At 43.3% G+C, this 15,685-nt stretch overlaps 1 protein-coding gene across 16 annotated transcripts in view; it reads left to right on the top strand.

Annotated features, from left to right (window-relative positions):
- Positions 1–15,685, top strand: part of tenm4 (teneurin transmembrane protein 4) — a 1,874,213-nt gene that overhangs the window by 1,707,955 nt on the left and 150,573 nt on the right. For all 16 annotated transcript variants that reach the window (XM_062977060.1, XM_062977059.1, XM_062977071.1 and 13 more), the window contains one exon: positions 2,622–2,807. In XM_062977060.1, the coding sequence (XP_062833130.1) occupies positions 2,622–2,807 (186 nt within the window). The remainder of the gene's footprint in view (positions 1–2,621; positions 2,808–15,685) is intronic.

Here is a 15,685-nt window from a genome sequence, read left to right as displayed (position 1 = left end):
GGGGGACGGAACACTGACTACTAACAAATTGACTACAAATAAAAATAGAATTGCATAAAATAAACTTAGGGTAACAACATTGTTGAAAATTAAATCCATAAAACATTCAGTCCTTGCTGCCTAGAAAAAGAGCTGTGGGTTTGGACGGGAGGCAGACTGCGTTGGATAATCCAGAGCGTTGGATAAGCAAATGTTGGATAAGTGAGACTCTACTGTATGTGTAGAAACACCTTTAGTTATGCAGCTAAACTAGTTATGTAGTGATGTAGTCCATACAGAATACCAGCGGTTTTACCAACATCAAGATCCTCTAGTTTCTATCTCCAATGACTTTTCTGCCTATGTTGCCTCTTCCAGATAACATAAAATAAAAGCTGTCAGGGCAGTGACAATAAAATATCGTAATAAAAGCTCACAGTAATGTACAAAGTTATCATGACTCTTCAGTACTTAAGGGGGATCCTACCTGTGTATGGGAAGGGATGGGGAAAGTGGGGTGAGTTATATAAAAGATGAATTTCAATCTGGTACAGTGTTAAAGGTGGCTTTTTCTTCCCCTCCTGAAGGCAGTGACCTGAAGCAAATGTCTGGTATAACATCCTATCCCCCTCCTCCTCCAGGACTTTAGTCCTGCCCTTAATGTGGTAAGATGCACAACAGCTTGTAGAAAGTCTGTCTTGATCATAATCCATCTTGCAGCAAAAACATCATCTGATTATGTGGTAGCTATGCATTGTGAAGATCTTTACATTGTGGCTCATTCCAGTAATGAATAACAGCAAGAGAACTACAGAGAATGGAAAAATGAATATTTTGGACTCTAGTTCCCAGAATCCAAATGTCCATTCTAACTAGTGAAGTCTGAAAGTAGTATTCCAAAAATAACTATATAGTTTGGGCATCGTTTATCTGAAATTCTTGGGACTAGAAGCATTTTGGATTTTGGAATACATATATTTGCAAGTATGTACACGATGAGACCTTTTACATTAAAAATTGAATATTTGCATATAATATATCTATAATGACGTTTCCTCCACCCATGTCTTGAAAATATTTTTAAAATTCCAAAATGAAAACCTTGATTTTTACTACGCTATTACTGTATATAATGGGATTTTGGTATCCACAGGGGTTCCTGGAACCAAACCTCAGCAAGTACCAGGGAATAGAATGCTTTGATTATATTATGTAACACAGTTTTTGTTCCTGGGTTATAAATGTCATTTCCTAATCAGTTCTATTATAAAAACATGGGGAACGTTTATTAAACTGCAAAAACTTTGTTTTTGTGGTCTGCACAAAAGATTTAAAATGGCATATTAAAGGTTAAAAATGTCAGACACAAAAACGAAGTTTCTGGAGTATAGCAACTACTTCCTAAGTAAATATTGCACAATTAAACAGGAACACTTTCAAATCAGGAACCTTTTTTTCAAATGTAGTTACAGTGTTATTTTTCGTTGTTGATGGTTGTTTTATCAATTTTTGGTTGTGCTGATCAATAATGTCTGGAATCCTGTTGTGGATTATACTGGTTTAAATACTATTGCACAAGCAATTTTATATTCTTCAAATTTGTGCAAAGGTGTTATCCTATTCAAGGCTGCTCACCCACAGTTGTCCTGGTATATACCATTGCATTTGCATCATTACTGTCCTGGAGATTCTATAAGACTGACTTTACATTGTAGAATTAATGCAGTTTGACGGCATTTTAATTGCTATTCCTTAATATCCTAGGTTTTGGAGTTTATTAAAGTCTTTAGCCTTCTCTGCTACAGGCAGCTGGTCCCTTACCAAACTACAAATCCTAGGATTCTATTGCACTGAGCCATGGCAGTTGAAGTGGTATGAAACTACATTAATTCTACCATGTAAATGCACCCTAGGTTCATCACTGTAACCACTGTATCACACCACATTATTGGCAAGTAGAGTTTGCCTTTGCTTTCTAGAGTTACACAGGCCAATTTAAGCCACAAGATCTTTCCAACAGCAGGGTTTACATCCCAGAACAAAGGAAAAATTTCAAAGCCTTCCAAAACATTTGGGAGAAATAAAACACCCTTTGTAAGTGCAAACAACTGTGTGAACAAAAGAGCAAGAAGTTTTCATAAGCTGCAGCTCCAAAAACACAGGGCTAACTAGCTGTAAATAGACTTTGCGGGGCAACACTTAACTTTATTTTTGGTCGATTTAGTGGCTCGTTGTTTTCACACTTAACCAGTTTTTAATTAAAAAGTGACTTTTGTTCCTTTACGTTGGGGGAGGGACTTCCCTCTTTGGATTTGCTCAACAAAAAAGCCACGGGAGCGTGATAGTATTTGAAAGCAAATAGGGCAGGTTCATTCGCCAACACACCTCACCAATTCATGTCCGTCTTCCCTTTCTCGCTTCTTTTTGGGGAGGTAATCTGCTTATTAGATTCTTATTGTCAGAAAGGATTAGTGTTATGAACCATTGGAATTCCTTTCATTTCTCTGTCAGGCGGGGTAGTGAAGTGTGGCTGCTTTTTCATAACAATAACATTCTGGATTTCTTTTTTTCACCCTGACCCTCCCTTGTCCCCTCATGTTACCCCTCGCCTCCCCGCCGCATCTCTTTCTTCTTTTGCACAGAGATTTGCGCTGCCGACTGCGGAGGGCATGGCGTCTGTGTCGGAGGCACCTGCCGCTGCGAGGAGGGCTGGATGGGCGCCGCTTGTGATCAGCGGGCATGTCATCCTCGGTGCAAGGAGCACGGGACGTGCCGGGACGGCAAGTGTGAATGCAGCCCTGGCTGGAACGGAGAACACTGCACCATTGGTAGGGGGAAACAATTAAAAACAAAGAAAAAGACATTCCAATTGAAACAAGTACTTGATGGGTGGGTTGGTAGAAAGGGGTGAAAAAAGCATGCCTGTTCGAATTGGTGTGACATTCCCGTAGCATGCACATCTTTCATTTTATGTTACTAGATATTCATGTTTCGGTGTCATACATCTTCATGTGACTATTCCCCCTCCTCTCTTTCCCAAAGTCAACAATGTCCTTTCATTCGCCAATATGGATAAACACACACACATTATATAATGCTGGAGCCTCCGCTGGCCTAGGGGATAAAAGCCTCGTGACTTGAAGGTTGGGTTGCTGACCTGAAGGCTGCCAGGTTTGAATCCCACCCGGGGAGAGTGCGGATGAGCTCCCTCTATCAGCTCCAGCTCCATGCGCAGACATGAGAGAAGCCTCCCACAAGGATGGTAAAACATCAAAACATCCGGGCGTCCCCTGGGCAACGTCCTTGCAGACAGCCAATTCTCTCACTCCAAAAGCAACTCTGGTTGCTCCTGACACACACAAAAAAATTATATAATGCTAGAGCAAGGGCTTATTCCCCTCCCTAATCCACACTATTCATAATAAATCATAATGCCAGACAAGTAGGGTCGCATAAGTCCCAGCTTGCTATATTGTCTGGCTAGTGGCTAATGTTCTGAGACTTGAGTTACCCAATTTAAGATTTCAAATGACTACTCAATGTGTCACAGTGTCAGCCATCTTCATTCCTGGTACAAGATGAATCTTCCTTATCCAAAATATTTCAGAGCAGACTTTTATTCAAATTTTGGAATTTGTGTGTTTGCATGTACATCGAGAGTAAGGAATAGGAGGGAAAGTGGGTTAATCAAACATCCGATGCACCCCACCCTCAGCTTCCTAATCTAAAGGAGCCACTTTTAGAGAAGAGGAAGAAAGAGGAAGGATTTCACTTACATAAGGCCTCTACAACGAGCCAGAAATTCCAGATGCCTCCCCATCTGTCAGTGCACTTGCAGAACATTTTCAGGGAGTCTACCCCACAGTGCAATGCCATTGGCCAAGCAGAAAGCTAATGTGGAAGCATTTTGGATGTCTGTTTTTGAAGGGGCCTTGTGCAAATAGAGTCCTTTCCTCCTCCTCTTCTCTTTCCCCCATCAAAGCTCATTGAGTAAAAACTCAGCAGGTGCTGGACATGTGTCTAGCCCCCTTTCCCCAAAGGCAGAATTATGTGACTGGCAACATGAAGTCTTGGATTTGCAAGTATTTTGGATTTCAGATTTCTTGATAAGGGAGCCTGAACTTGTGTGAGAAATTGACTAATGCTGCTTGCCATATTTGTTCGGCAGTATGTCTTCTCCACTGCAATATAAAGTGAGATGAAAAAATACCTATCCTTTTCTCTATCCTTTTTCTCAAAGCCCAGTTCACTTTCACTGTTGGTGCCAAGCTAAGGGGCAGGCAGTCTTTAAACAAAACAAGACAGAGATGCAAAACAAGGAAAAGTCTCAGCTCCCTCCATCAGTCTACTCATTTAATATAAGAGTCTTTTCATGTGCTGGCGCATGAACAGGGGCAGACACGTGAGCAAGTAATCTTGCTGCTTTTCCCGTACCATATATAGATCACTTGCAAACTAATTGGAATCATAATTCTAGGTGTGATATCAAATTGGTGCAGTTAAGCATGACTTCACCTGCACCATGCTTTATCTGTCATTTATTGTAGTGATTTCCCACTTTATCTTCTACTGATAGTCACACACATTGGTGCCCTACCATGATCCATAAATATATACTCCCTTTCACTCAACTCCATTAAGATGTGTTTTTAAAAATTAGCTTTATACAAAACATCTACTGCTTTAAAGAGATATAGCCACCCGCCCCCTTTTCTTTCCCTTTTTTTTTTTTTTTGCAATTAAAATAACTAGAAGTTAAGTGCAGTACCTGGTCATTTTCCCAAATATCTTTTGTCATTTCTCAATGCTTTCGCTTTTCTATTACTGGTGAATGTTTGCATTATTTCACCAGTTTGGCTTAGAAAACATTGTCTGTTTGGCTTAGAAAACATGCTTAATTGTTTTCCTGCTAAACAATTTTAGCAGAAGCTTTCAATGGGTTACATCCAGCTTTGAACCCAGTTGCTTGATATCCCATCTCAAGTTATTTCCCCTTCTTCATTCACTTTATAGCAGAAGTTAGAAAAGTAACAATTTCAGACCACAATAACCAGAAACCCCACATCCAGTATTGCTATTGGCTATAGACTGGGCCCTCCACATTTGCTGTGGTTTGGAGCATACGACCCACACAAAAGAGAATAAACTCTGAAATTTTAAAAAATACAATTTTAATTTAAGAGAACACCTTTCTAGGAATTTCTAGATCCTCCAGTGCAGCCATGTGATCAACCTTGACTAGAAGTCACACTGGAGGATCTAGAAATTCCTACAGAGAACATCTTGATCAAATACATGAATAATCAAATCTGCCAAAGTCTAATCTGCAAATATGGAGGGCTCACTGTACTGGTTGGGGGATTCTAGGAGTTTCGTACCAAATACATATGCATCCAAGCCATGCTGACATGGGCTAAGGCTTGATCTACACTGCCATATAATGTACCTTGACTCTGGATGATATGGTCAGTGTTCAACCATGTAATGCTGTTCAATGCATTCTATGGCAGTTTAGTTCCACCCATAGTTAAAGTATTAGTAATTTTCCCAAGCTCTGCCTTTAGAAAAGCTACACCGATAGTTTGCATTGCATTGCATTTATTTATTTATTTATTTATTTACAGTATTTATATTCCGCCCTTCTCACCCCGAAGGGGACTCGGGGCGGATCACATGGCACACATAGAAGGCCATATAACATAGAACAGAGACAGAGACAAACACAGGCTCCAAGTTGGCCTCGAACTCATTACCTCTTGGTCAGAATGATTTGTTGCAGTTGGCTGCTCACCAGCCTGCGCCACAGCCCGGCCCATTCAGAACATGTTATGACATTCAGAACATTCTCACGCTCTCAAAGGAGTTCTTGAGAGTTACTGCTGGGAATATTATCTAGTAGAGCAGTGGTTCTCAACCTGGGCTCCCCAGGTGTTTTTGGCCTACAACTCCCAGAAATCCCAGCCAGTTTTCCAGCTGTTAGGATTTCTGGGAGTTGAAGGCCAAAAACATCTGGGGATCCCAGGTGGAGAACGACTTAGTAGAAGAACATAGATATTCTTGATGGGCAAGAAGAGATTCGTCCACATCATGGCTTATTGAGAGTAGTAGCCAGCATCTATAGGAGGTTCTATAGGATTTGTGTGGTACCTTGTGGCAACTGGTGGGGACAGTACATTTGTTCTGGATATGTCATCTGGACTGCAGGAGTTTAGTTACACAAGAAGTGCAAACTGCTCCTTGAAAATCTGTGCTCCCACCCCATCAATGAAATGTTCCTCTTCTAACCGTTGGTAAACCTCAAAATCCATTTCAGCATTTAGAAGGGTCACAATTTGCCCTTCCTAGAGGACTCAAGTAGAAGCAAATAGCTATAGCCTTTCTCAGCTTGTGTGCCCTTCCTCATTAATACCTTTCCTCATTCCTTGCTTTCATGATCACTGTCAGATGTTGCTTGGCCATAGCTTGGCCCAGTTTCCTTATCTACATATATAAAAGGGTAATGAAATTTCGGCCTAGGACAAAACAACAAAACTACACATCCCAGAAACACTAAACTTGGCAGCACAACCCCCCATCCATGCCTCTACGTTCATACAACAAAAAGAAAAGAAAAATAAAGTCCTAATGACAGGTAGAGGAATAATTGTTTTTATCCAATTGCTGCCATTTAGAAGGTTAAGCTCCGCCCACTTGGTCTCCTTGCAACCCACTCAGCCCAGGGGACAGGCAGAGTTAGGCCTTACTTAGGCCTCTTCTACACTGCCTATAAAATACAGATTATCTGATTTTAACTGGATTATATGGCAGTATAGACTCAAGGCCTTTCCACACAGCTATATTGCCCATTTATAATGGACTTAATGTCAGGGGAAAACCTTTACCCTTTACCTTAACTATCACCAATACTTCAATACTTTATTTCCCATACCACCATACTTGCCACAGCAACGCGTGGCCGGGCACAGCTAGTCTATATATATAAAAGGTAATGAAATTTCGGCCTAGGACAAAACAACAAAACTACACGTCTCAGAAACACTAAAATTGGCAGCACAACCCCTCATCCATGCCTCTACGTTCATACAACAAAAAGCTCCAGCTACTCCAGAAAACGGCCAGGCTTTGAGACTGCAAGGCTATTCACTGCTATTCCACCTGGCCAACAAAGGATTCCCATAAGCCACAGCAATGCCTGGCTGGGCAAAGCTAGTGTGAAATGAAGTCTTTGAAAGGGGTGCATTCAATCCCTGTTGCAGATTGCTCAGTACACAAATATCCTAACAGGATCATATATTTCCATAAATACATAAGATGCCTTGAGAGGAATCTGTTTCCTAGACAGTTCATGCATAGACTTAAATGAATGCTTAGTCCAGCTAGAAGTTCTTGCATACCTTTAAAGCCCAATCCTTTTGAAAAGCTGGAAAAAGGTTGCAGTATTGTCACAGATGAAAGGACATTGGTGTGGAATTTCATTGTGTGTGACAAGCATCTCCCTCCTCCTGGTGTGATTCTCCCGCATGGCCACCTGCATCATGGATGGTAATCTCCCTTGTGTCTTGTCTCCCTGCCTGCTTTTGCCCTCCAAAACCTGATATCCCAACAGTTGGACCCCAATACCTATCTGTAATTGATACATGTACAAATAACATGGCTAGGAATGAGTGGCACATGTGAGATACATTTCTCCTAATATTCCTTCCCTGTAGACCACAAAGCAAAGGAAGAGATTCCTGTTCAGTTCTATGCTGATGTAGTATGACATCCTTTCGTCCATACTATCTAAGCTTTTCTTTAACAAGGTTAAGGTGCTAAGTTGTGGTCTGAACTAGATGCTCTGACGTTCATGATGACGTTAGCAGCCATCTCCCATCTTTTTCCTCTGACATAGATTGCAATGCAACATATATCTATCCATCAGAGTTGGATGTTTGCCCAACCCAGCTCCACTGCTACCATCAGGGCTGGGAAAACTCATAATCTGGTGATGTGGGTACATATTTATTTATTATTTATTTATTTACAGCATTTATATTCCGCCCTTCTCACCCCGAAGGGGACTCAGGGCGGATCACATTACACATATAGGCAAACATTCAATGCCTTTTAACATAGAACAAAGACAAACAAATATAGGCTCCGAGCGGCTTCGAACTCATGACCTCCTGGTCAGAGTGATTCATTGCAGTTAATTGCAGGTGGCTTGCTGCCGCCTGCGCCAATAGCATTTTTTTCTCATGTTTACCTTGAATCTGGTGAAAGCGATTGGGCAGGTAATAATAATAATAATAATAATAATAATAATAATAATAATAATAATAATAAACAGGAAAAACTCAGCCACTATCAGGACCTCAAGATTGAACTGCAAAGACTCTGGCAGAAACCAGTACAGGTGGTCCCAGTGGTGATTGGCACATTGGGTGCCGTTCCAAAAGATCTCAGCCGGCATTTGGAAACAATAGACATTGACAAAATCACGATCTGCCAACTGCAAAAGGCCACCCTACTGGGATCTGCTCGCATCATCCGAAAATACATCACACAGTCCTAGACACTTGGGAAGTGTTTGACTGTGATTTTGTGATATAAAATCCAGCATATCTATCTGCTGTGTCATATAATAATAATAATAATAATAATAATAATAATAATAATAATAATAATAATAATAATAATAATAATAATATGTGTCCTAGACACTTGGGAAGTGTTTGACTTGTGATTTTGTGAAACGAAATCCAGCATATCTATCTGCTGTGTCATACAATAATAATAATAATAATAATAATAATAATAATAATAATAATAATAATAATAATAACCACTTTATTTTTATACCCCTCCTCTATCTCCCCAAAGGGGACTCAGGGCGGCTTACATGGGGCCAAGCCCGAATAAAAACAATAACAATATAAAACAGGCCAGGCTGTGGTGCAGGCTGGTTAGCAGCCAGCTGCAACAAATCACTCTGACCAAGAGGTCATGAGTTCGAGGCCAGCCCGTGCCTGCGTCTATCTCTGTTCTATGTTAAAAGGCATTGAATGTTTGCCTTATATGTGTAATGTGATCCGCCCTGAGTCCCCTTCGGGGTGAGAAGGGCTGAATATAAATACTGTAAATAAATAAATAAATCACAACAATAGACAAGAGACATGCACAATTAAAAATTTAAACATTAACCAATAAAATAAATGACAAAAACTTAATAAAAACATGGATTAAAATGGAGAGGTTGTAAAAATAGACTGGATAAAGTGCACCATATAAATATTGTAAACACAAGGTAAATGATAAGGTGCTGCAAATTCTTGGAATTTGCAGGTACATGTTGAGCATCCCTAATCCAAAATCAAAATTTGTCCACAGGGGTGACACATTTGCTTTCTGATGATTCCGACCCCATCTTCACTGCCATATAATCCAGTTTCTGAATCCAAGCTATCTGCTTTAAACTGGATTATATGGCAGCGTAGATTCAAAACAGATAATCTGGATTCAGAAACTGGATAATATGGCAGCATAGATCCAGCCTTAGTGTACAAAAACTTTGTTTCATGTCAAAAAATGTTTTAAAATTTGGTATAAAATTACCTCCAGATGATACGTACAAGATATATATGAAACCTAAAATAATTTCATGTTTAAACTTCTATTTGAACTGCATTTGGAGGCAAGCAAAAAGGTGAAGAGAAAGATACTGCTAAGCCTTTTTAAATTGTGAGCACTGCTTGTCAAACGGTGCTAGAGAAATAATTCCTCCCTTCTGGCTTAGAAAATCTGCCTTTACCCTTGCAATTTGTTCAGAATCATTGGGATATTTCAGGACACTGGTACATGATCATCCAAATCACATGATAGAGTTCATGGTGGACTATTTCAGGCTACAAGTTAGAGGATGAGTATTAAAACATTTCTGCATCTCAGGAAATGGGTTGAGATCTATGAAAGCTTATGCTAAAATATAGACCAATTAATCAAAAACTATTGCTAGATTCTCCCCCAATCAAATTAGGTTTAAAATATTTGCTATTGTTATGTGGTTTCAATTCATTGTCAGCTTAAGGCAAGCCTGTCATGGGATTTCTTGGCAAGATGTATTCTGACAACGTTTGCCATTGCCTTTCCATGAGTGTGACTTGCCCAAGGTCACCCAATGGGTTTCTATACTTTAGAAAGAATTCAGACCCAGTTGTCCTGAAACCTTAGTTTAATATTCAAACCACTATACCGTGAATGCAAAAGCTACACTATATGATTTGGTAGATTGTAGGCATGTGCACAAAATTCGTTCCTACCGTTTCTACCATTTATTTCAGGTCTTCTGTTTCTTTGAAAGCATAAAACAGGAAGCCCTCTCCCCACACAAAAATCTGCTCAACATGAAAGCCTACTTTCGTGTTCATCCGAACTTGCCTTCTAGCTTTGGAAAGAGAGTGCGCTTGTGGCAGGGTGTGCAGTCAGGCAGACCCGGAGCTCAGCTGCAGGCACGCTCCAGGCCTGCCTGCATATTCTGCCACACATGCACTCTCGGAGAATATGGTGGAGCGTGTGTGGCGGGGTGTGCAGGCAGGCCCAGAACACGCCTGCAGCTGAGCGCCTCTTACTCTAGAGTAAGAGATGCTTGGCTGCAGGTTCTGGCAGATGCGTGTGGTTTCTGGGCCTGCCTGCATGCCTCGTCACACACGCACTCTCGGAGAATATGGTGGGGCGTGTGTGGCGAGGTGTACAGGCAGGCAGGCCCAGAACATGCCTGCAGCTGAGCGCCTCTTATTCTAGAGTAAGAGGTGCTTGGCTGCAGGTCCTGGCAGATGTGTGTGCTTTCTGGGCCTGCCTGCATACCCTGCCACACACGCACTCTCAGAGAATATGGTGGGGCGTGTGTGGCAAGGTGTACAGGCAGGCCCAAAACATGCCTGCAGCTGAGCACCTCTTACTCTAGAGTAAGAGGTGCTTGGCTACAGGTCCTGGCAGATACGTGTGCTTTCTAGGCCTGCCTGCATACCCTGCCACACACGCACTCTCGGAGAATATGGTGGGGCGTGTGTGGCAGGGTGTACAGGCAGGCAGGCCCAAAACATGCCTGCAGCTGAGCACCTCTTACTCTAGAGTAAGAGGTGCTTGGCTGCAGGTCCTGGCAGATACGTGTGCTTTCTGGGCCTGCCTGCATACCCTACCACACACGCACTCTTGGAGAATGTGGTGGGGCGTGTGTGGTGGGGTGTGCAGGCAGGCAGGCCCAGAACACGCCTGCAGCTGAGCGCCTCTTACTCTAGAGTAAGAGGTGCTTGGCTGCAGGTCCTGGCAGATGCGTGTGCTTTCTGGGCCTGCCTGCAAACCCTGCCACACACGCTCTCTCGGAGAATGTGGTGGGGCGTGTGTGGTGGGGTGTGCAGGCAGGCCCAGAACATGCCTGCAGCTGAGCGCCTCTTACTCTAGAGTAAGAGGTGCTTGGCTGCAGGTCCTGGCAGATGCGTGTGCTTTCTGGGCCTGCCTGCAAACCCTGCCACACACGCTCTCTCGGAGAATGTGGTGGGGCGTGTGTGGTGGGGTGTGCAGGCAGGCAGGCCCAGAACACGCCTGCAGCTGAGTGCTTCTTACTCTAGAGTAAGAGGTGCTTGGCTGCAGGTCCTGGCAGATACGTGTGCTTTCTGGGCCTGCCTGCATACCCTACCACACACGCACTCTTGGAGAATGTGGTGGGGCGTGTGTGGTGGGGTGTGCAGGCAGGCAGGCCCAGAACACGCCTGCAGCTGAGCGCCTCTTACTCTAGAGTAAGAGGTGCTTGGCTGCAGGTCCTGGCAGATGCGTGTGCTTTCTGGGCCTGCCTGCAAACCCTGCCACACACGCTCTCTCGGAGAATGTGGTGGGGCGTGTGTGGTGGGGTGTGCAGGCAGGCCCAGAACATGCCTGCAGCTGAGCGCCTCTTACTCTAGAGTAAGAGGTGCTTGGCTGCAGGTCCTGGCAGATGCGTGTGCTTTCTGGGCCTGCCTGCAAACCCTGCCACACACGCTCTCTCGGAGAATGTGGTGGGGCGTGTGTGGTGGGGTGTGCAGGCAGGCAGGCCCAGAACACGCCTGCAGCTGAGTGCTTCTTACTCTAGAGTAAGGGGTGCTTGGCTGCAGGTCCTGGCAGATGCGTGTGCTTTCTGAGGCTGCCTGCATGCCTCGCCACACATGCACTCTCTTTCCAAGGAGAGTGAATGTGTGGCGGGGTGTGCTGGCAGGCCCGGAAAGCGTGCACACCTACCAGTGCCTGCAACCAAGCACCTCTTACTCTAGAGTAGAAACAGCAGGTGCCAGGTAAGAAGAACGCATGCCGGGAAGGGAGCCAGTGGTGGTCTGATTTTTAGGCCCTGAAACAACAGAACCAAAAACAACCCTTCCCATTTCAGGAGGCTTGCAAACAACAAATTGGGGACCCCAACAAAAGCCAGGACACAAAACTGGACAATTCGCATCCCTAGTAGATTGTGCATCTTGGCAGATTCCCAAGAAAGATCGCAGTCCCGCAAAACTATGGTACCCAACCAGGTGAATATATAATCTTTCCCACCATTTCCCTTTCTGGGAACTGTAGTGAAGCCATCTGCCATGAATGCAATCAGCTATTCCAACCTGCCAAGAAACTTGACAATCTCCCCTAGTTCAGCCAAACTTTAATAATCAGTTACATTTCCTCTTTACTTCAAAATATGAATCCTGTGCATTTGACCCACCTACCCATTACAGACATAGTGGAGTCAAGACTCCAAAAGAGGGGGCAGCCCCCAAATTCCTTCAAAGGTCGTGACCCTTCTAGGTGGGTGGTCTTCCCCTAAGCCCACTTTGGAGGAGTAGAGAAAGAAATGGAAAACGCAAGGAGTCATCTGAGAGGCCGATTGAAAGGACCGTGGGAATGGTGCCCAACCCGGAGAAGCAACCCTCCCCTATTCGTACTCCATAACATTATAAATAAGAGCAATTCACTTGGCAGGAAGAGAGCAAATGAGAGCTTTATCTGAAAATCACACACACACACCAAACCTCTCCCCCAATGCATTTTGCTTGCATCTGGAGTTGCCAATTGATTTAAAGAAAAGGAGTTGTTCAGTCACACCACTGTGAGCTAAAATTTCTGGATTCGTTTTATATTCTTTCTCTCTCATTCACTCATCTCTCCCCCCCCCCCCTCCTCCCCATCTCATTTTCTCTCTCTTGGTTGCTTTTTCTTTCTGACCTTAAGCCAACCACTTTAAACTCTCTTTTCTTCTGCTGAACCCCTTCATATCATCCCCGTACTTGGCCTCTCCTTTTGAGAGGTTAATTCATCGTGTCAAAGCAGTCAGTCGGAGGCGGTTGCATAGAAACAGTGCAAGGCAAACTTTCCTCTATACCAAAAAAGATCTTGTATGGTCTACAGCAGACACTTGTATATCAGTCTTATAGTCAATTTAGGTTATATCTCTCTGAATTGTCCATCCCTTTCTCCTCCTTATCACCCCTAGTTTAAGTGGTCACAAGTCTGTTGAGATAATACTTTGCAACCAAGCTTTGAATAACCCAACTCCAGCTATGCAAGGAACAGTCAGGAGACACTCTCTATGCTTTGTTCCCTACTTAGAGGAGATCTAAAGAGAGTATCCAGGACCTCTTCAAGTTTGCCACCAGAATCACTGCAGTTCATGGTGATTCTGACGATGCCCATCTGGGGCTGTGGGGAACCTCGCATCTCACGCCCCACATCACCCGACTCACCAACATCCCCATCTCACAGGGGGAAGTGTCCACTGCCTGGCTCTCCCCCCCCCCACTCCAAATTGATCCAAGGCAACATCAGAATACTGGAAATAACTGCACCCGGTCTCTGGGCACATATCCCTTTGGAAAGAAATGGCAATCATAACCTTATAGAAAAGGAAAAATGCCATATCCATTTGGCTAATGTGAATCTCCATGAACATGTGGAGACCACCTTTTGCAAACCACTAGTCAAGAAAAGCGTGACCTTGTTAGAAGTCAACCCTTTGAACAAGTGATATTCATAAGCATTCATGTAATGGCACACAGGTAACTCAGCTGTTAAACTGAAGAACCATGTATTTGAACTGCCAAGGACAAAAACATGCCACTACAAAAATATATTTGGTTAGCAGGAGATGGTTGTTCCTTTGAAGTTGAAATTGAAGTTGCAGTTGCCCAGTTGGTCAGACCACACCTGGAATACTGTGTCCAATTCTGGGCACCGCAATTGAAGGGAGATGTTGACAAGCTGGAAAGCATCCAGAGGAGGGCAACTAAAATGATCAAGGGTCTGGAGAACAAGCCCTATGAGGAGCGGCTTAAAGAGCTGGGCATGTTTAGCCTGCAGAAGAGAAGGCTGAGAGGAGACATGATAGCCATGTACAAATACGTGAAGGGAAGTCATAGGGAGGAGGGAGCAAGCTTGTTTTCTGCTGCCCTGCAGACTAGGACACGGAACAAGGGCTTCAAACTATAGGAAAGGAAGGAGATTCCACCTGAACATCAGGAAGAACTTCCTCATTGTGAGGGCTGTTCGACAGTGGAACTCTCTCCCCTGGACTGTGGTGGAGGCTCCTTCCTTGGAGGCTTTTAAGCAGAGGCTGGATGGCCATCTGTCGGGGGTGCTTTGAATGCGATTTCCTGCTTCTTGGCAGGGGGTTGGACTGGATGGCCCATGAGGTCTCTTCCAACTCTACTATTCTATGATTCTATGATTCTAAGATATAAACTCCTTTGAAACGTCTTAGTTTAAAATATGCACTAAAAGATAAAAACAACATTTTCTTTGAAAAATAACTTATTTTGTTTACTCACAAATATTTTGTATTAATTCACCACACACATTTCTTATTTAAGTTCAGTTATAGATAAGATGTAGCTTCTCTCTCCATTGAGTATACAGAATATCATTCTTAATCAACAATCCATAAGTACAGTTGTACTCACTGAAGTCCGTAATTCATACTTCTCTACTGAAGTCCAAAACAGCAACATGCATCCACCTCCACTGAGGTGTGATGCAAACATCCATCCACCTCCACTGAGGTCTAAAGCAGAATAACTAAAAAATTGAGTCCTGAGTCTGAACATGCTCAGCACAATCACATGGCTATAACCCCTCCCACACCAAAGAGGTACAGTTAAACTGGCAAATCAGCATACTGATAGAATACAGATTAGCAAATATATACATTAACAAATGAACAGTGAAAGGCTTGGGAGGTTGCTATTTCCAACAGGTAAGCCTCCTGTATTGTTGCCACAGCGACATGCGCCAGTTCGCCTTCTCTTTTGTAAGCGAGCCTCCCTGGAAGTTGCATTACACTGTGAGATAGGAGGTAGTGGTCTCCATTGTAAAGGAGAAGGTGAACCACCCCATGCTGCCAATTTCGCCTTCATCTGATGAAGTCATAAGATATGTCCACTGCTGTCCTCGATCCAGATCAGGAAACAAAACCTTCTGGTTTTTAATTTTGAAACATCCCTCCTCCCAAAATCTTGTTGGGAGTTTAAAAGAACCAAAAAAGGAAGTTCTATGAGTTTACTAAAAACAACTTGGATACTAGAGCAAAGTACAAAAATTAAAAGCAGACATTGGAGAGGTTTAGATCTTTTCCACTGGCGATGAGCCTTTCCAGATGAGGCTGGGGAGAGAAACAAATACTTCCTAAATGGATTGTGTAGTTGGAGTAAAGGAGGAATAC

This window comes from Anolis carolinensis, chromosome 3 (genome assembly GCF_035594765.1).
Source record: "Anolis carolinensis isolate JA03-04 chromosome 3, rAnoCar3.1.pri, whole genome shotgun sequence".
In the NCBI taxonomy this organism is placed as follows: Eukaryota; Metazoa; Chordata; class Lepidosauria; order Squamata; family Dactyloidae; genus Anolis; species Anolis carolinensis.
Note: the sequence above shows the minus strand (reverse complement) of the source record. Positions and strands in the feature narration are given on the sequence as shown.